The 21001-nt window shown below is 42.9% G+C and overlaps 1 protein-coding gene across 3 annotated transcripts in view; it reads left to right on the top strand.

Moving 5' to 3' along the window:
• The window catches only part of LOC111867938 (tyrosine-protein kinase Dnt), a 223892-nt gene that overhangs the window by 151522 nt on the left and 51369 nt on the right, over positions 1 to 21001 (top strand). For all 3 annotated transcript variants that reach the window (XR_002843425.2, XR_002843426.2, XM_023858173.2), the window contains exon 3: positions 6625 to 6862. Coding sequence is in view for 1 of the 3 variants with exons in the window: in XM_023858173.2 (XP_023713941.1) it covers positions 6625 to 6862 (238 nt within the window). In the remaining 2 variants the exon portion in view is untranslated. The remainder of the gene's footprint in view (positions 1 to 6624; positions 6863 to 21001) is intronic.

Raw genomic sequence — 21001 nt, forward strand, 5'->3', positions numbered from 1 at the left:
TCGTAATATGCCTATTTCTCTGATCGCAAGGATGTGTAACGTACTGAAACTGTATGTCGCTCAGTAAGAGCACAGGGGTTTCAGTTGACGATAGAAAGCAAAGCGATATTTAACAACCCTTAATTGTGGTAGGACAAATTGAATAATAATAATAAGATTGGGAAAACGGACGGGGAAGACATAAGCACTACTGTCAAGACTTCATGTCGTGGATAGGAAACCAGCATAGGCCAATTAGTGGCCGAAGCACCAAGTGGATACAGTCTCACCCCAGCAGAGGTGTGACGTATTGAGTCAGCGCAAATGAAGTAGTTGGTGTAACGAGAAGAGACCATATCCACAACAACTTAGAGAACGTAGTACGATGCATCAGAGTGGGAAGATCCTTCAAATATGAAAGGAGTATGTGCTGCGGAAGCCAGCATTTGTCTACCCGGAGCAACAAGGGAATATCCATGACGAGGACAAAGGCTTGGAAAGGCCTAGGAAGGAATAGAAAAGCACGTTGCTTCAGAACGGGGAATATATTATTTAAGCATTGTGAGCAGGAGGAGGAGGAGGAACAGAGGACATAATTTAACTACAAAGTACCTCTTAAACACACCTCTCTCTAAAGTGAAAAATTTCCAGGTTCCTTAGGATGTCATTGCAATTAGTTTTTACTGTACTAGGCTCTACATAACTGTACACATCACATCTTGAATTCGAAAGCAAGCTTTGAGATATATTATTTTTTACGGTAACCTCGAATTTTCATCGAAGGAAGTTGCCATTTACTACTACTACTACTACTACTACTACTACTACTACTACTACTACTACTACTACTAAACAGTTCATGGAGTTGACTTTTAACCAGTTCTGAAGAATGTCGTCTTCTGGGGTGTGGCGCCGTGTAGATCTTGTGTGAACCGACGTTTCGGAGGAACGTATCGCCTCCATCTTCAGGGTAGAAAATTCCGCGAGCGAGGAACCAGCATGAGTAGATCTACACGGCGCCACATCCCAGAAGACGGCGTGCTTCATAGTCACCGCCGTGGAAACCTCAAAAATCTCACATAAATGAGTTTCGTATTCTCTCTCATGTTCGTATACACGTGTAGGGGGAGTTTTCCACGCGTTGTAGATCTCAGCACTAGACAGAGATTCATATATCAGTATTGGAAATCAGAATGTTAGGTCTGATAATGCTGGCATATTGACAAATGAGATATTTGCTTTTGAAGAGGCAAGATATTTTTTATCGTCTCCACACTGTCCTGACCGGCTGATGGTCCCACCCAGACCTCCAGTGCACTGGGTACCGAAGGTAAAGCGGTTGAGGCAGGTTAAAAATACATGCATATAAACCTCCACTCCCTCATACGTCTTCATGGTGTAATGCTTAATTAAGCCCAAGGACAATTTTACCTTTTGTATTAATCCCTAGCTACTTGTCCGCCTGGAACAGCTTGTTGGAAGGCAGGAACGGAAGTGATCAAAATTAGAGTGGAGATGTTTCTGCAGACACGTCCGCCCGTCTCAGCACCAAACAGCAGCTAATCTAAGAATGGGTTTCGTTTATGATAGCAGATGTGCAGAACACTGGAAACTAACGTAGGTACCTCCGTCCAATTGGCGAAGTGGACAGAATTAGAAAATTGTCTGAAGACTAAGCCTGCATTGGATAGTTCTCCTCAGACATTGAGGGAAGTACTAGAGACCCATATATGTTTTTGGAAAATTTGTTGTTTGGGAGTTCGTGTACCTGGGAAGAATACTGCATCCCACAGCCATACGAGCAATGTCAGCTGTATACTATTGATACGCTTTAGCTAATGGCCAGGAAATATGCGATAGTCACCATAATTTTAGTACCAGAGCGCAAAATGATTTAATTTAGAAGTTGTCTTGGAAGTTGTTAAGTCAACCACGCAACTACAGGAAATAAAATACTTTTCCGTGATACTGGATTTGCACGCCAGACGTTAGTCGCCAAGAGCAGATGTCTTTAATTGTTCTTATTGTAATAATTCATGAAGCAGGGATAGAGGTAACGGAACATTTCCTGCAATTTGTTTTTATTTGCGGTACCACGGGAAAGCGTCCGAAAGAGTTTGGATATGTTACGATACGAGGGGTCGTGGCTGTAGCAGTGGACTAAATGTAGATTATTGCAAGTAAACAGATCACTGTTATTCTTCTCTTTGCCAAATTCTTTATTATAATATATTATTTATTCTGTAAGAGGAATGTTTTAGTAATGTCCTTCAGTCCCTGAATGTTACACGCATTTGTGAGGCAGTGATTGCACATCCAATGGCACATCGCATTAGACCCTTGAAATGTGCAGGAGTCGGCGATGAAGGGGGGGGGGGGGATATGAAGAGAGGAAGGGAGAGAAGGGCTTTCGTTATTTGGTAGATTAAGGGCCCCACTCATATATTATGTGGGGACTAAAAATTTGGCCGCCGGTCACGGTAGCCGAGCGGTCTAAGGCACGCACTGTCTTCGCTCGCTCGGAAGCCGGGATCATGGGTTCGAATCCCGCTCAGGGCATGGATGTTTGTGTGCGTTTTTCTGTGTTTGTCTACAGGTAGAGGCCTTGCGACGAGCTGATCACTCGCCCAAGGAGTCCTACCGAATGTGTAAGTTCTAGTAAACCGAAGTGACACGGAGAGATTCATGGAGGTAGGCCTAGGCCCAAATTGGGGCTGTAGCGCCACAGAAAAAAAAATTGGCCGGAGGCCCCTGGCTGTAGGCGTATCTAACTCCATTTTATGGAACCCGAAGGTTCATTGCCGTGTTCATAAGAGCCCTCCACTTTTCCCCATTCTGAGCCAGATGAATCCAGTCCATACCACTCCAGCCTGTCTATCTGTGATCAATCGTAATATACCTACGTCAAGGCCTTCCTAGTGGTCTCTTTCTCCTGGCTTTCCCACGACCTATATACATTGCTCTTCTCCTTATGCGTGCTACATGGCTTGATCATTCTAAATATATTTGGCGAAGAGCACAAGTTGTGAAGCTCCTCATTATACCTTCGGTTTATGTTCTTCCCTTAATATCAGAGACCCAGTTTCACACCCATACAAAATTATTGTTTTGTATGTTTTAAGTGACAGTATCTGCATTTTTAATTTGTATTAAATCACAGACAAAGTGAACACGCAAGCATTATCTGAATTCCGTAGGTCACGGAACTTTGAGAAGCGAATGCCTGTAAGTAATAGACATATCGAAGTTATGTCATCTTTTATAGATAAGTTCATCAAATTTTTATGTAGAGAGGAAAATATTTAAACAAAATCTCCTTTTCATTAACTTCTTGGTTAGGAAGTTGCATGGTGCAGTCAGATTACTGGGTCACTGGTTCGATCAGGAGCAGGTTTTTGTGAACGCCAAGACAAAAAGAGCTGTATGACTCCATTTGAAGTCCAGTTGCAAGGACGTCATTGGAACTCGAATCACGGCAGAATCCGCGCCGACTGCCACCAGAAATGGAACCAGTTCTTTGTTTTTCCTTCACGATCCCATTTGACGGGAACATGTCAATTCCTCTTCCGCTGTCTGGGGCTGTATCATAAATGCCGTGGCCGTGTTTTTATTGAACCCTAGATCTATATATATTTGGAACTTGTCAACAATACAGTATGGCTATAACTGTCACTGTGTTAGAAGACAGAAATCGTTGTGATAAAACGCGGATCCAGCGCGGTAGAGTTTTGTATGGCAGGAAGCATCTGCTCCAACTTTACTGCAGACGTTGTAACAGCTTAATTATCACCTCCGCCAGTCTACGCCCACCCTTCTGCTTGGTATTCGGCAGATCTAATGTTCGAATCGCGGTGGGGCACCGACCATCCTGACTGGAGTTTTTTTATAGTTTTCCTCAGTTCCTCCCGGAAACTACTGGGATAGTACCTCGGGTTAGACCATGGCTGCTTCCTTCTACATTCTTTGTAATTTGTCATTCACTAATAAATTTAACATTCGACGCTACATAATCTGAGCTATTGATTGCACCAGTAGTGTCGTTGAATACACCACAGAGAAATAAAAACACATTAATGGCATTCCTGGTCTATTCTTATTTTTTTTTTCCCCCTTTTGGCCCCACTTTGGAGCATAGGGCTGGTTGCTCAGTTTCATAATCATTTTTACAGACGGTACGATTCCTTGGACGAGTGATCAGCTCGTTGCAAGGCCTCTACCTAAACACAGGATAAACGCATGCCTGTACACACACCAAACATCCATGCCTTATGTGGGATTCGAACCCACTATCCCTGCGAGCGAAGACAGTGTATACCTCAGACCGCTCGGCTACCGTGACCGGCTTTTCTTATTATAGGATACAATAACAGGCTAGTGTACGTCAGATGTGTTGGTCGTGGGACTAATTGTTTTATTTGTAGGCCTAATTACTGCTCAATTTGTGTCTGGCTCTACAGCCCTTTCGTTGCAACTTGACCGTTTTTCAGTTTCTTAATCCTATACACAGTCGGTAGGACTCCTTGGTCCGGGGGGAGATCATCCCGTCGCAAGGTCGCTACCTACACACAGAACAGCACAAACACAGAATAAACGCACACAGACATCCATGCCTTAAATGGGATTCGAACTGACGATCCCAGCGTTCGAGCGAGCGAAGACAGTTCATGCCTTAGACCGCGCAGCCACTGTGATCGGCGCTCAATTTCAATGCCGCTAATATTTTTTTGTCGTAGATATTTGTAGTACTGATTCATTTTATTTAACTTCTACTGTATCCTGTTGGTGTAGTGGATTCGTTACATTATTATCCTTGTTCACCGTGGTTAGTGAGGAGCGTCCATATTTTGCATATGTTCTTACGTTAGGGCACGAGTTCTGCGCCACTGTCTCCTCGCTCCTAGGTGTAATTCTCTGACTGGCTGACTTCTCTTCCTGCCGCGGGGTTGTCCTCGTAAGCCGTGCCCATCGCAGCTTTCACTCGTCTTGAAGAGCGACTTGAGAGGTTTTAGCCTCTTACGCAGTTTTTGTTTGCGCCATATTTGAGGCGTTGTTGAACCCTAAACAGTACTTCGCGAGTCATTGACGTGATTCAGCGGTCAATGCCTCATCATAATTAACAAAGAGTGGGCCTAATGGTACAGTGTCTAAAATTCGGTGTGACACTTGATTGGCATTTAACTAATGTATTTTGTACATTATGTAAGATTTGAGGCTTTCACGGCGGTGACCATGAAGAATGCAGTCTTCTAGGATTTGGCACCGTGTATATGTGGTGTTAGCCGACGTTTCATAGGAACGTATCGCCTCCATCTTCAGGGTAGAAGGAAAAATATAGAAATCCGCAAGCGAAGAGACCGTAAAGACCGTAAGAGACCAGTCTGCTTTTACCGGTTCTCACGGTCTCTTCGCTTGCGGATTTCTTATTTATTTTTCCTTCTACCCTGAAGATGGAGGCGATACGTTCCTCCGAAACGTCGGCTAACACCACATATACACGGTGCCAAATCCCAGAAGACTGCTTTCTTTGTACATCATGTTTCAAATTTTGGTAACAAGTGGACTTGGCAACAGGAAGTAAACATTGTTAGGAGAGTGTATTAGGCTATGAAAGGCCCTTACAGGAACAGTCTAAACGAGTCAGGCTTAAGAATATTAGATGAATTTTATCACTTGGCCTAGTGCAGCTACAACTCTCATGCCTTCGGGCCTGATACCATATGCAATCAAGATCTGTTTCAGCAGTGTGGGTGATGCGATTTTTTGTCCCGGGGTATTAGTCACCCTCAGACACTCACTCGTCCATGGAGCTGAGCACGTCTTGAGAGGCTGCCGATTGTGCAGCTACTCAAGAACTTCCCAGCATTTTATGGAAGCAGAATTTTCATTACCATATTCACAAGGTCCTATCCTGAGCCAGATCAATCCAATCCATGCCATTCCATCCAGTGTCCCTAAGATCCATTTTAATGTTGTCCACCCACCTCCGTCTTGGTGTTCCCAGTGGTCACTTTCCTTCTGGCTTTCCAACTAATATCCTCTACGCATTCCTCTTCTCACCCAGTGTTCAAAATGGAGTTAGAGAGTGACCTTACTGGGAGCCATCCTGAACACACTCATATGCACGCGAAATACCAACTGAGTACAAATAATGTTTTTCGGACATTATCCATCGTCTTGTCTTTATGTAAAAACACTGTCCTGTTTATTTTTTCAAAACACAACCTTTCGGATATGGGGACTGACTCTATCGATTGGGCGCAACTGAGTAGGTTTTACCCGAAGACGGAGACAGAATCCAGTCTCCGAAACGTGTTTTGAAAAATAAAGATGACTTTGTTGTTAGATAAAGACAGGACGATGGATAATGTCCAGAAACATAATATTTGTACTAATGTACCATCGTTACAAACTTTTAGATCTTATTTACCATATAAGTATTAATCTTATGAAGAACCGATGTCAAATGTATCCACTTGTTCCCATTTTCATCTCCAAAATTGCTCTAATGATTTCGATTAAATTCGGCATAGATGAACGCATCAAATCTGTCATGTAAATTTACTTAGTCGAAGATTTACTCTGGACTTCAGCGTTTTGATTCCATTTGCGGAAGTGCAGTACACTGTGCTGTGTTTGGTTTCGCAGCTGCCGTACCACATTGCTGTGGACGTGTCCAACAGGGAGGCGCTAGACACACCTCGCCTCAACGTGTCTGCGGAAGGCAACGTTCCTACCACACCTCAGACGTTTCGCGTCGCACTACCATGCAGTGGCGTGAAGGATGCCGAAGTAAACGTGACACTGAGCATCAACATCACGCTGCACCGTGCGTCCAACAATGTTACGTCGTTAGTTTTCAAGCGTCGCAAGATCTGCCTCAAAGGTCAGTAACTTTACCTGTTAGCCTGAACATAAGGCGAGTTTTTTTTTAATACTGCTTCTTAGAAAATAGGGATCCCCCTATTTTCAGGTCCTTAAGAACAAGCAAGAGTATGAAGAAGATGATTGTGAGCAGTTCTAATTGTTGATTGTAATATTTATAAAAATACCTAGAATTTCATTTAAGGAATTAAATTTTGAAGTTATTATTTACTCGTATTGATAATGTAGTGTTTAATTATTTTTGCTTACAACCCTCCCGACTAAGTGACATTCAGTTTTGTCAAATTTTCTTCTTCTGATTATCTTGTTGGAAATATAGGGGTTGACTTTTTTACCCTTTGGCGCTACAACCCCCAATTTGGACCTTGGCTTGCCTCCATGAGGCGAGTGAAGACAGTTCGTACCTTAAGGCGCGTCCACATTACTCATGTTCGTGCTCGAGCTCGCCAAGCTTGTGCTCGTCTGGCTTTTACTTGTGCTCGCAAATCTTCGTCCACACTACTTCAGTTGCTCGCCAGGCTTCGGAGCGTGAGGATTCGTAGTGTGTATAGGTTGTAGTCGTATTTTAAATTATTGGCTATAGTTTTTAAATTAAATTTTTAAAATTTCCTTGTCTCATGACTTGTCATGTTGTCCACATTACTCGCGAGCATAGCGAGTCACACGAGCACGAGTAATGTTGACGCGCCTATAGACGCCTTAGACCGCTCGGTTGTCGTGACCGGCAGAGATCGCCTTACGTTCGAGTTTATATCTCTTCATACAAAAGCCATAAATATTTGCAACCTTTTCTGTTTCTACGTAGCAAAGTGTAGCAGATGTATAAGATGTTTAAGTTCTCAAGGTGATGACTAGGCGTAAGAAGATTAAGTTGCAATTTTATAGGATGTAACGCTGTGTAATCTGGTGCTGACTTTTCGAAGGAACTGCTCTCTGCTTTTGTTTTCTTACTTGGCTTATTCGTCGGCCCTGAAGATGTGGGCAGCACGTTCTTCCTAAACATCGACAGACACGGCGTCATATCCCGCAAAATATAACTCTTTCGGCGTCAAATACAGTACTATACAGTAGTAGTATCCAGCATGCCGACAAGTGTGAAGGGGAATGCAGTACAGGCGTTCTCAAAAGGAAATAACTTCTTACCTCATTGTGTTGCATAGTGTTGGCGGCTTAGTCTCGATAATGTTCACACATCCCATGTTAAGTTTTAAGTGCCGAATGGCAGACTATTATGCACTATACACTATTATACATGAAGAGTTTACTTACATATTACACAGGTCTATTCTAAAGGGGCAACACCGGCAATGTCCGCATAGATATCATCTCCACATGCCTGTCCTTCCTCGTCACCACCAGATGAATCGGAGCTATCATCAGAACTGTCATCACTATAACCGCCAACATGGAAGACAAATTCCTGTCCTGCGTCCAAAAGGCCTTCCCGTGCCATTAATTGTTGCTCAGTGTTCCGTACAAGTTGGCACCTACGTTGCCATTCTTCTGCAGTTATGGAAGCCAATTTTTGGTCTGCCAGTTTAATGTCGTCATCCATCTTAAATGTGGTATTGTTTTGAGCAACCCAGTTTTTGTACGGTGACTCATATTAACTCAATTGGATTGAGTTCTGGGTGATATGGAGGAGTCATAAAATATTGTGATTGTGTTCTGCAAAGATTCCATCTGTTTTATAGGAAAGGTATTTCGGTTTGAGTGGTAGGATCATATTATGTATGTCTGGACTCCACAATGATGAAAAATCACTGTTATTGAAGGTAATAGGTGGAAGGTGATATTTTAGCCAGAATATCATAAAATCTCTTCTTGAATTTTGAGGTAGGGGCTCTGTTTACTTGTACATTATGGTAGGGAACATTATCAACGAGAAGGACAAATTTGGGGCAAGGTTAGGAATAAGTCGCTCCTTTAACCATTTTTCATAATTGGTGTAGTTCGTGTCACTGTGGTTTTTTCGTGGGATTTGAAGGAGACATAAGCATTAGGGACGAAGCCTTGCTCTCCCCCTGCATGGATAACAATGAGCCGTTAGCCTTTGGACACAGGGAAAATAATCCCGGGATGGATCCATCACTCCATGCATATGGTGTGGCGTGCGGTGAATGAATATAGGTTTCATCCATGTAGATGACTGGGAGGCCCTCTTCCCTATATTCTCTAATTTGCCGCAAATACTGAAGACATTTGGCTCTGATATTATATCGTTCCAACAGTAGCTGTCGATTATTTTTTGTTTTCTTCCAACGGAACCCCAGTTTCAAAATAATTTTGTTTAATGTGGAGATGAATCCATGAAAATCTAACCTTTTCTTCAACTTTACGTGAACTTTTTTCAGGGTAGGTCTCCGTTTTTCCACTATGTAGAAGTCATTAATTCTTCGCACCACAGACTCGTTAAAGTCGTCCAAAGTGGCTAGTGGAGATTTCCTAAGTCTTTCTTTATGGGGTGTCGAAAAGGAAGTGGAAGTCCAAGATTCGATATTTTTTGTTTCTCTTATTATTCTTCTCACACTACTTTCCAATACACCTGTTGCCTTTGCTGCTTCCACTCCTATGTTCTTCACTGTAATTTTTGGCCCAGCCTCTTTCATATACTTGTATACATTACTAATAATTTCTCTTGATTGTGAATGCAACACTTTTCCACTAAATTTACTTCGTGTAGGTGGCATGTTAAAGGATATAGAAAAAAAGAACAAATATAAATAAAAAAGAAAATCAACGAATAAAAATAAATTATTAATACAGTAAATAGAGAATAATACATTCAAATACGACTCCAAGAGTCAAAACGTTTTAACTTGACTGTACAAGGAAGAATGCTTTTAACTGAACTTGAGACGTCTGCTCGCACTGAAAACAAATGAATGACTAATCACAACACCCCTCAACTTTCACGAATGGAGCAGCCTATCCACTGCGCAGCTTTTCCTGGACTGTCACTTCTAAATACCAGAACTATACTACCGCAGATGCTCGTACAAGAGGCCTACACCTCAGTTATAGGAAACCGACTGGATAGTACAGATGCAGTAAACAGTTGTTGATACTGAAAAGTTTTCACTCGTTAGTAAACTAATCATTCCTGGTCAAATACATAAATAAATAAATAAATAAATAATTTTTGCCATTGCTAGAATTTTCGCTACCGTCGTACCCGATGCGAATACAGTGCAACTATAGTGTATAGTCGGTTTTCATGGAGACGCAACATCGTAATGAAAGGTGTCTGTGACGAAGGGTACTATAATGTAGAGGGAAAATTCACCAATATGCAGTTGGCCTAGTAATGTTGCATTGAATGATGCACTGTTGTTCGTATGGCCGCCATTTGACAACTCTCGGAGGGCCTTGAAAGACGAGGGTTTAGGGTGCCACCAAATATCGTACTGATTATACCAACTCAACGTCATACGCTAAACCATAGCAGGCATGAAATTCATTTACATGCTTAACATTTTAACCCATTTTCCCTTGTGTAAGCAGAGGCAAAAACTCTGTCCGAAGCCTTCTGTGACTTTTTGTAACTTATTATTTTGTTCTGGGAGCCAGGATAGCGCCGTCGGTTTAGCGAATGGCTACAGGCTGGACGACAGAGGGGTCGGAGTTAAGAGTCCCGGTAGGGGGCAGATTTTTCCATTCTCCATGTCGTCCAGACCGGTACTGCCCCACCCAGCCTCCTATTCAGTGGGTGCCGTGTGTAAAGCGGCCGGGGCGTGAAACTGACCGCTCACCTCCAACTAATGCCGAGGTCAATATTACGTTGATCTATACATCCACGCCCCATTACACCTTCATGGTGTAGTGCTTAATTGGTTATGCACAAGGACAGCTTTATTTATATTAGTTTTGTTTGGAGAGGTTATTAACCCTATGCCCAACTCCGAACCAGGAGGGCCAACCGTTATGGGATACCCACGACAGCTCATTCACGGTCACGTGATATATGTGCAGAAACACTGTCTCCAATGCAGCTGTCCGTGTGGCTCTTGACTTAACCACTCCTATTTGATGTCCCTTCACTACTAGACGATCATCAGGTGCATGTAAACTGTTACACTTGGCTACGGACAGAACTAATTATTTTTATTGTGCTCACATTTTAAAGAAATAGAAAGTTGACAAGTTTAAAGTTAAATTAGATCTAAAAGTCTGTGACGATGGTACATATACGAATGTACTGTCTGAGGGCATTATCCATCGCCCTGTTTTGTCCGGCGATAGGGACTAGCTGTATCGATTGTGCTGAGTAGGTTTTAGCTGAAGACGGAGACAGAATCCAGTCTCCGAAACGTTGTGTTTTAATAAAAACTGGGCGGTGCTTTAAATATGAACAGGACGATGGATAATGCCCAGAAACATAATATTTACCAAAATGAAGTTATGTTGTGCGACACCTCTCTAAATATTTCGAATTTGTTTATTAATGGTGTGTGTCTGGATACGCCTTGGTACTTGTAATATGTTTTTATTTTATGTATGACCTTTGTTATTTATATCTGTACATATAGCAAGTGATAAAATACTATAGCAGGATGCTAAAATACAACATTGTTCGTCATATTCGTAGGCATCCTGTGTGAAGGTAGTTACCTCCAACTGCGGTTTCAGGACGCCATGGCATATTGACCCGGGAGCGTACGTAATATGGAAGGAAACTAACTTCAAAAAGTGAAGAAGGCCGTCTTCTGGGGTGTGGCACCGTGTAAATATTGTGTTAACCGACGTTTCGGAGTAACGTATAGTCTCCATCTTCAGGGTAAAAGAAAAAAGAAGAAAATCCACGAGCGAGGAACCAGCGTGGGCATGTGCTGACAGACTAATGTCGAGTCGAATAAATCCAGCTGTATAAGAGCAGGAAGGGAAGGGAGAGGGACTACATGGGAAATCAGTAGAGAGGAGGGATTTTCTTCCTTTTCTTCTACCTTGAAGAGGGAGGCGATACGTTCCTCCGAAACGTCGGTTAACATAATATCTACACGGCGCCACATCAAAGAAGACGTCTTTCTTCATAGTCACCGCCGTGAAAACCTCAGATCTTACATAACTTCAAGGCGTATTTGTGAAGCACACACATGAGCACAAACGTATGGATGCGACTGCATTGGACTTTCCGCGATCTCGTCTGGATTCTGTTTCCTGCCAGTGCGTAGCCTTGCAACTAATTCCCTGAGATCCCACCATAACTTCCGACTTGGTCAGTAGCACTTCATTCAGTTCTTGAGCACCTTTACCCCGGATTGAGACCAGGAATACCCAAATGCACGTATGTATTCCGTTTGTTCCGCGCCACTCTAATCCATTTCGGCGCCTGACGTCTTTATCTCATATGTAAGGTAAAAAAGGTAAAGTTGTCCCAGTGTTTAACTGATTACGTGCTATGCCATGAAGGCGTATGGAGGAGTGCATGTATAGATCCACATTTTCTTGACCTCGGCATTATTTGGAGGTGAGTGATCAACTTCACGCCCCGGCCGCTTTATCCCCGCTGAAAGTGGTCCCGTTACCCATTGGATAGGAGGTTGGGTGGACGATGTTGAGAGGAGAAAATTCTTCAACCTACAAGGACTTGAACCCCGACCCTTCGGACGTCCAGCCCATAGACAGTCGCTGTCCCAGCTCACAATCTCCCATGTGGAAAGTTAAACAGCTCAGAGAGGTGTAGTGTTTTCTAATGCAACTGTTTCATACGTTCTTAGAATGTAACGTGTTAGAAGCGCAATCCTGAAGCTACCGTTGACCCATATTCGCCCCAAAACATAACATTTTTTGTATTGAAGGAAATGAGTTCTGTGTGTTTTCTCGTTAGGCTGCGACCTAAATGCGGCTATTCTGGAATCTGTATTTGTGTTAACCCACATTTCGACGCGCTGCGGGATCCTGCCCTTTCAGACGACCTTTCATTTTCGGCTGTGACTTGTAAGTGGATGCAAGTCCACATATTGTGGGTACAGAACAACAGGTGTAGGTCACTGGTTAGTAGTTCATCGGTGCATTGTAAATACAAGGATACTTTATGAATACTAGGCACAAAGGAACTCCCCAGTATCACCCCCTCCCCATATTTTGTTAATATCGGACTCAAAATAACTCCTTTGAAGACTCATGAACCACATGTTGCGCACAGCTGACTTGGACAGCTGAAAACCCAAGCTCAAGGTCTCGTTATGGTGCCTTACCGTTTCTGATGAAGTCTTCTATTGTCTTGTGCTGTTTATCATAATAATGGGCCCATAAATCCATCATCTTGCACTGGACTGGAACCCTCTTGCATCGCGTAAAACAAAGCTTCAAATAGGATATGTAAGTAACATAGCGAATGGGGTGTGGGGGGACGGCATGTTAAGTCCGGAGCTAACAATGGGTCATCAACGTAGCAATCAATCTTACAGGTTGTTTGCATATATTTGTTGTAATTTCTTGCGTAGGAGCCCTCAGGTCCAACCGCTGGGTCTGCATCCTGCCCGACTCTCCAGAAAACCTGATCAAGTTACTGTACCCTTATTACAATTATATGTTGTTGGACATTATCCATCATCTTGTCTGTTCTTAAAAAACCGTCCCGTTTCTTTTAAAAAAACACAACGTTTCGGGGACTGGATTCTGTCGCCGTCTTCAGGTAAGACCTACTCAGTTGGGTCCACTAGAAATTGCTAGCCCCTATGTCCGGAAATGATGGATAATGTCCAACAACATATTAATTGTAACAATTTACCATCATCACAAACTTTTAGATCTTATTTGTGTCCTTATTGATAGTTGACATCACCTTCACTGCGGGCGGACTTCGTGATATTTGCATGAAGTACATAAAGAGAAAGCTTAATTGAGAACGGGAAAGTCACATCCTTCTGTCTCCGCGTGTTTCGTGGTCGTAACCTCACGTTGCTTTAATTTATATTTTGTGGATTATTTTAAAATTCTGTTAATATCTGGACCGTATAGTGTTCAATTTAAGATGAAATGTAAATGTCTGTAACATTTTCATGATGAGCCATAGCTCCAAGTTTTTCAGGGGTACAGATAATGATTTTGTAATTTTCATGGATGATATTGGTCTATGGCCCTACAGTCCTTTTGTTGGACCTTGGCCACCCTGGGAATCTGGGAATCCAAGGTCCCAGCGTTCGAACGAGGGAAAGACCGCGCGGCCACTGTGATCGGCTCCATAGATGATAAGACGCTTAGATAACAAAGACACTCTAAGGAGAAGGAGAGTAATATTCGCATCCATTTCGTTCATGGCATTGAAAAATTCAGTTTCGATGATTAATTTGTACTGAGTCGTGGGTCAAATTGTTTGTTGTTTTTTTTTGTTGGGGGGTGGTGTTGAAAAGGAGCAAAGTTCGATTTGAGCTTCGTTCATAGAAGAAGGTATAATAGAAATTTTCTCTTGGTTCTAAAGTTAAATTTCACCGGCAACTTTTAGTGTAGGCTTCTAATGTGAAATTTATTCGAAATCTGTCGGGTGGTTTCGCGCATGAAATATCCGATCGGGCAGACGCGGTTTTCACGCTTAGTGCGAAGCGATTATAGCAAGTTTCAGTTTTGTAACTGTCGGTTCTAATGCACGTTTCTTACACTCACAATAGTTTAACACACAGTGTTTGCATTGCAGTCCATTGGCAGGTAATGACGAGACAGTACCCCTTGCAGGGAGGGGTACACATACGCAGGAGGTTTTGTATATCGTGCAGTAGAAATGAAGGTAATTACTCGTTTCGCTACGTTTAATATTCACGATAGGCGCATCAATAAATACGTGAAGTGTTCTAAGTAAGATCAGTGTTAAGAATGCCGTCTTCTGGGATGTGGCGCCGTTTCAGAGGAACGTCGGTACACACAAGATCTACACGACGCCACATCCAAGAAGACGGCATTTTTCATAGTAACCTCCGTGAAAACCTCAAATCTTAAAGCACTGTATGTCATGCAAGCTTGTAGCAATGTTTATATGAAGGGTCGTTTTTGGAAAAGTCTATACAGTTAGATTTCAGCTTCGTCAAAGACGGGAATTAGTTAGACCGACGTGAACTAAAAACTACAACCGCCCGATAAGCTTTAGTGTAGACTCACTCCCATTTGCCACGCACCAACACTACTTCTGGGAATGAAACGGCAGACAAACCCACCGCAGTGGCACTTCGCCCAGATTGTGCAAATAAAACATAAAATTGACCATAAATAGGCTTCAGTGATTCAGTATTGAGGGGGTGGGTTTCCCCATACACCGCGACTGATAGTCTATTGTACATCCCCCTATTTAATTTCTACTGTCTCCATCCCCTACCGATACTGGTGCTCACTATCAGCCCCTTTCTGCCAGCAAGGTTTCTACTCTCTACTTGGCAGTGGTACCTAATACTTAGCCCCTTTCTTCCAGCAAGGTTTCTACCCTCTACTTGGCAGTGGTATCTAATTATTAGTCCCTTTCTGTCAGCGAGGTCGTCCCTCCTCTGGCAGTGGTACCTAATACTTCCCCATCTATCGGAGGCATTGGAAACTGTTTGGGCGGGAAACGTTTGGCCTAACTTAGCTCGGAGGCCTCCTAGAGATATGAGGTTTTTTTACGTGCCGTAAATCTACGACACGGGACCCACGGCTTAAAGTCCCTCCCGGAGGACTTGTTCCTCTGAATTTTTCCGCCCTTAAAAATTCCACGACCTCCGCCGGGTTTGAACCCGCGTACCTTGAGTCATGAGGTGGGAACGTTACCCCTAGACTACGGAGGCCGCTATAAATAGGCTTACTTTCACTGTTTGCTTTTCTTGTTTCTAACCTTCATGGAAATGACACTTTAACGGTGCAAATTACTTTATGGATTTCTTGGTGCTAGAATAGCCATGTAATAAATATTCTTAGCTCTATATTTTAGTATGCGAATGGAGTCATTCCAAACACAATCTGTGTAGAAGGTCATTGATCGACGCACAAGTATGAATAAAAAACATTTAACTGTTATGGCGGTAAGCTGTTAATCAGAGGATAGTCAGAATCTCACTCACGTTTTCCATTTTGTTATTATTGAGACTCGAAACTGTTTGCTTTAGCCCCCTGTACTGTGTGGATTTGCACATAAAGTGCGGTTTATATGGAATATTTAAAGGAAGTTTTATGCTTCGCCTGAGGCCCCGAACGTCTTGTTTGTTTCTGTAGCCTAAAAGGCAGACACATTCTGCGGGGCACATGAAACTATCTGAAGCTTTACACGTTATTGATGTTTTGCAAAGCTCTGTTTTGCCTGGAGGTTTGTGCACTCGAACCTACTTGTTAATATGTGGCACACACCGTTGTTCTGTTTTCGGCAAAGGCACTGAGAATCTTCCTAGTGTTTCTTAACTTTCTGATCCACAGGCTGGCAAAATATCGTTATGTATTCCGTGTAGCAGTAACAAATTCTGTCTCACTTTTTACAGTAATAAATAATGCTCTATAAATCGAATTATTACTAATCATGTTTAAATATGCGTATTTAAATAATAATAAACATACTGTATACACGTGATATTATGATCGATTTAATAATTTTCCTTACAAGTAAATGTAGAGTTCACATGCAAAATTTTATTCGTTTTGAAGGGTCTGTTTCACCATTTCAATGTGTATGGGGTTAGACAGACGGCCCCAAGACTCCTGCTCGGCCGGCCACACCTTTAAATGCCAAAGAAGATGGGGCGTACCCAGCCTCCTATCCAATGGTACGGGGGGTTTATATTCGTCGGAGTATAGCTGCCGGAGCGTGAATCAAACCACTCACCTCAAACTAGTGTCGATGTCAAGAATACTTGGATCTATACAGCCATTCACCAATACGTATTCATGGCGTAGTGATTAATTGGTTAAGCACAGGGGCAAATTTACCTTTACCTATCTCTGTCACAGCTGTGGAGGCCCATACGGTTGTGAGACGTCGAGGCTCCTAGATGGAGAGCAGAAAATAGCACGCAATAATGTGCAACACATGCTACTTAGTTTTAAGATGAAAGGAGAAACAAAAAAAAAGTACCCAGTTATAAAACGTTGTTCTTTCAGTTATGACACTGTTTTTGTGTGTGTAGCTCTGTGTCGGAAATTTTTTACACAATACGTACAATTGAGCATACGTAAGCCTGCCCAGTGTCACCGGTTGAGGAGCACTACGCAACAGAGGCCAAGGCGACTCTGTATTAGCGTGAAACAGACTACAACTTCTGGTAGTTCCGTGACCAATAAACTTGCGGATCATGTCATCCAGTGCATCAGGAAGGAGGGTCATGCCCACACAGCTACGGATAGGCCACTCTCTCCTAACACATGGACATTTGCTGCGTTGTGACCTGGCACTTGTTTTTACGCCATGTGCGGTACCCCTTACCGCCCTACACATTTTGATGGAATTCCATGTTACATTTCACCCTCATGGCACGTTGCGCGACATCCTTGGAGATGCTCGCCATAGCTTGTCTGTCTTGTCATTCGTCAAAGGTATTGGCGAAGGTAGGTCAGTTTAAGCGGCAGAGTTGTACGTGTTTTTAGTCGTGTCTGTCTTTATCCTGGCTCTCATACAGCCTGACAGACACTACTTTTCTACCATTGTTGCCAGTGAAATTTTAGATTCTTACATCATTCTGCCTTGTCAGCACTCTTCACACTCCGAGTTTCAGGTTACTTTATCACGTGTTTCGTAATTGCTATTTCCACCTTCATTCCATTCAGTCATTGGGCCTGGCGGTCCCATAAAATACACACATACTCAGTCTCAACATAAATTTTGCGTCTAATAACCTCATCTTATGTTATTACCAATTGTGAGGTATATAAAAGCCCAGAGACTCTAATGGTTGGGACGTTTGGAAAGAAAGCATGAAGAGAGAGCAACAAAGAAAATAACTGTTTGGAAGTCGGTTATCATCCAGACCTAAATGACGACATAAGAAAAAATGACCTGGCCTGATCAACTGGCTCTACAGCCCTTTGTGGCCCTTGGCCTCCTGCACCAACAGCCTCCAAGCATCTCTGTCCAGTGCAGTGGATCCCCATTCTTTAACTTTCAATATCCTAAGGTCTTCTGACGTCATCAAACCACCTCAATTTTAGTATACCTCTCCACGTTGCAACAGCTACATCCTTAGCCTTGTCTATGGCATGTCCATAATTTTTTGTCCTTCTCATCCGAGGCCGTGCTGCAGGTTTCTGAACTGATTTATTTTATACGATGAAGTAGTTAACCTTATGCGTAACCCCCTGTCAGGTGGACCAGGGGTTTTTCTTTCGGGGACCCATACTCCTAGTCCCTGTAGTTCCCGCTACAGCAGCGGCGGTTTGGTCTGCCCCGGTACCCTCCACCATATAGGCGATGAGCATTCCGCTATCCGCCACCTGGGGAGGCACTCCATGGGAGACCGCCGTCTCCCCCCACGGGCTAAGAAGATATCCTACAAGACCTTAAAATCATGAATATGAAGAGTTAGAAGACGCTTGTACGAATGAAGATGCAGTAGAAAGAAATTGTTGAGCTAGCCAAGATGCATCTTGGGTTGCGGAGCTGTTACGGGAGTTACCTTATTACCAAGTGTTTATTTTTGAACAGAGGAAAATAAAGGTTTATGACCAGTGGCGTGTTGAAAATATTCACCTTTTACAGGTCTTCCAGCATTCCTGTTATATTAGACACGATAAACATGGCGACGGTGCAAAACTTCGAAGTCAGGACAGATTTAACGAACTGGGAATCAGTATACAGATGGAAATTGTACCCATAAATTGCAAAACTTTCGAAGTCAGGACAGAGTTAACGAACTGGGGATCAGCATACAGACGTAAATTGTACCCATAAATTGCAAAACTTTCGAAGTCAGGACAGATTTAACGAACTGGGAATCAGTATACAGATGGAAATTGTACCCATAAATTGCAAAACTTTCGAAGTCAGGACAGATTTAACGAACTGGGGATCAGTATACAGATGGAAATTGTACCCAGAAATTGAACACTAACTTATGTGGTAATGATTATTACGTTGTAGGTCTGGCTAGCCTCGCCTATAGAGAATTATCTGAAGGAAAGTAAATATCATATTTGTTCTTCTGAGAAAGCATTTGTTGCTAATTTTTGCATGTAATTTGGAAGGATTCATTATCCTTCTATGCTCTTACAACACACTGCAAATAATTCACTTGTGTTCCTTCCCCATTTCTGTAACGCGTTACTTTTTAATTTTATTCCCGATAAAATGTGTGACAGGACAAATCAAATAAATAAGGTTCCCCTAGTGTTATGCAGTACCAGATGCCGGGACGAACAGATGGACCAACACATCGGGCTCCAGTGTAGTGAATTTGTTGAAATATAAACAGCCTTCTTTTGTTGCCGGAAGTATGTATTTAAAGTTCTGTTTATTCTCAGCAAACGTGTGACTATTTACAGTCGTTAGGGAATCCGTATGAAGTGTGGCCTGGTAAATACAAGTCGTGGATCGAGCCATGACTGCAAATGGGAGGCATGTCGGCGGTTAACTACTGAGACTTCATATCTTTTTATTTTTAATCTTTCGTGCACATTGCCTAAAAGTCTTTTTTTTTTCCATGGGATGCCACTCCAGCCACTGGTCATAAAACTCTACAACCAAGTAAGTCTCTTCTTGCTGGATAGGATTCACTTGGCGTGTTGGTCCTGTATTCGTAAAGACCGGTTTCTAGGGAAGAGTTAGAGTACTTACTCTTGGTAGGAATATGCGGAGTTTTCAACCCCCCCCCCCGTTTTATTTTGTATCATTTACCAGAGCACCTCCTTAAAATAGGCAACGACCGCTTCCTACAGCTTCTAATTCACAATTCTACTATTCGACGCTACATAATTTTGGCCGTTGAAGTAAAGTCGTTACGTAAACCAGCCGTCAGATTAGTCGCTCCTCGTTGAAGTTAATTTGTTCAGGTAGTCTACTAATCTAATGTTGACGGGGGAGAACCAGGATTGGGGATCTTGGGGAAGGAGAGCTGACAATGGGGAAGGAGCAGGCGCATGGAGAAAATTACATAATGAAGAGCTTCAAAATTTGTACTATTCATTAAATGGTATGTTATTTGGGGGACAGTATAGTCCAGTAGGTATAGCGAAGGGGTACCGGCTGGATGGTCGAAGGATCGGAGTTCAATTCCTGGGAGGGATGAAAGATTTTCCTCTTGTCCACAACATCCAGACCAACTCTGGGATCCACCCAGCATCCTTCCAATGGGTACTGGGGGCTCCTTTCCAATGGGAAAAGCGACAGGGGCGTGAAGCTGATTATTCACTTTCATCTAGTGCCGAAGTTAAAATGGTAGAACTCCATGTCCACATCCCATATAAGTGTTCATGGCGTGTTGCTCAGTTACGAACAGAGACAGTTTTATTTATTAAATTCTTACTGGGTGGGTCAAACCGGAGTGGGATGTGCGGGACTCGATGACATCAGTGGAGGGCAATTACTCTTGATGATTTATAGAAGGTGAGAATGTTTTTTAACTGCTTAACGCCTGTCAGCTTCTCAAAACGAAATTTGCCCCATGGAGTTGAATATTTTTAGAACGCAAATCGTACAGATGACAGTGGTAAGTGCCTTATGAGGTGCTCTTAATGCGTCACGTTCTGTGAGAGAACAGGCACATGAGAAGCTCTGTGACAGGTGGTAAAGGCTTGTATTGTCTGTTGAACGTGTCAAAACATGGCGCCTCGCCACCCATCAGCACGATGTAAGCGTTGCAGACATGATGACGAGCTGGATGGTGTCAGTGTATTCATAGAAGGGTGTCCTACACGGTGGTGTTCACTGTCTGATGGATATTTGATGACATGGAGTTTCGGGTGTTGGCTGTCCTCCTGTTTCCAGGTAGGCTAGGCCTGCATACACACTAGTCAGCCGATAATACTGAAATTCGCATTTTGCTAAAGACTTTCAATAACCCCTAAATTACTTACTTACTTACACATGGTGCTAGCGGCCTCCGTAGTCTAGGGGTAACGTTCCCACCTCACGACCCTATGAATAGCTGATGTACTGTCTCATCGTACTCCCATTTTTTCTCCAATATCTGATGAATGGAAAAGATCTGATTTGTAGTTGATCTGTTACGTTGAAACCCACACTGATGATCCCCAATAATTT

Source organism: Cryptotermes secundus, unplaced genomic scaffold (assembly GCF_002891405.2).
Source record: "Cryptotermes secundus unplaced genomic scaffold, Csec_1.0 scaffold267, whole genome shotgun sequence".
Taxonomy (NCBI): domain Eukaryota; kingdom Metazoa; phylum Arthropoda; class Insecta; order Blattodea; family Kalotermitidae; genus Cryptotermes; species Cryptotermes secundus.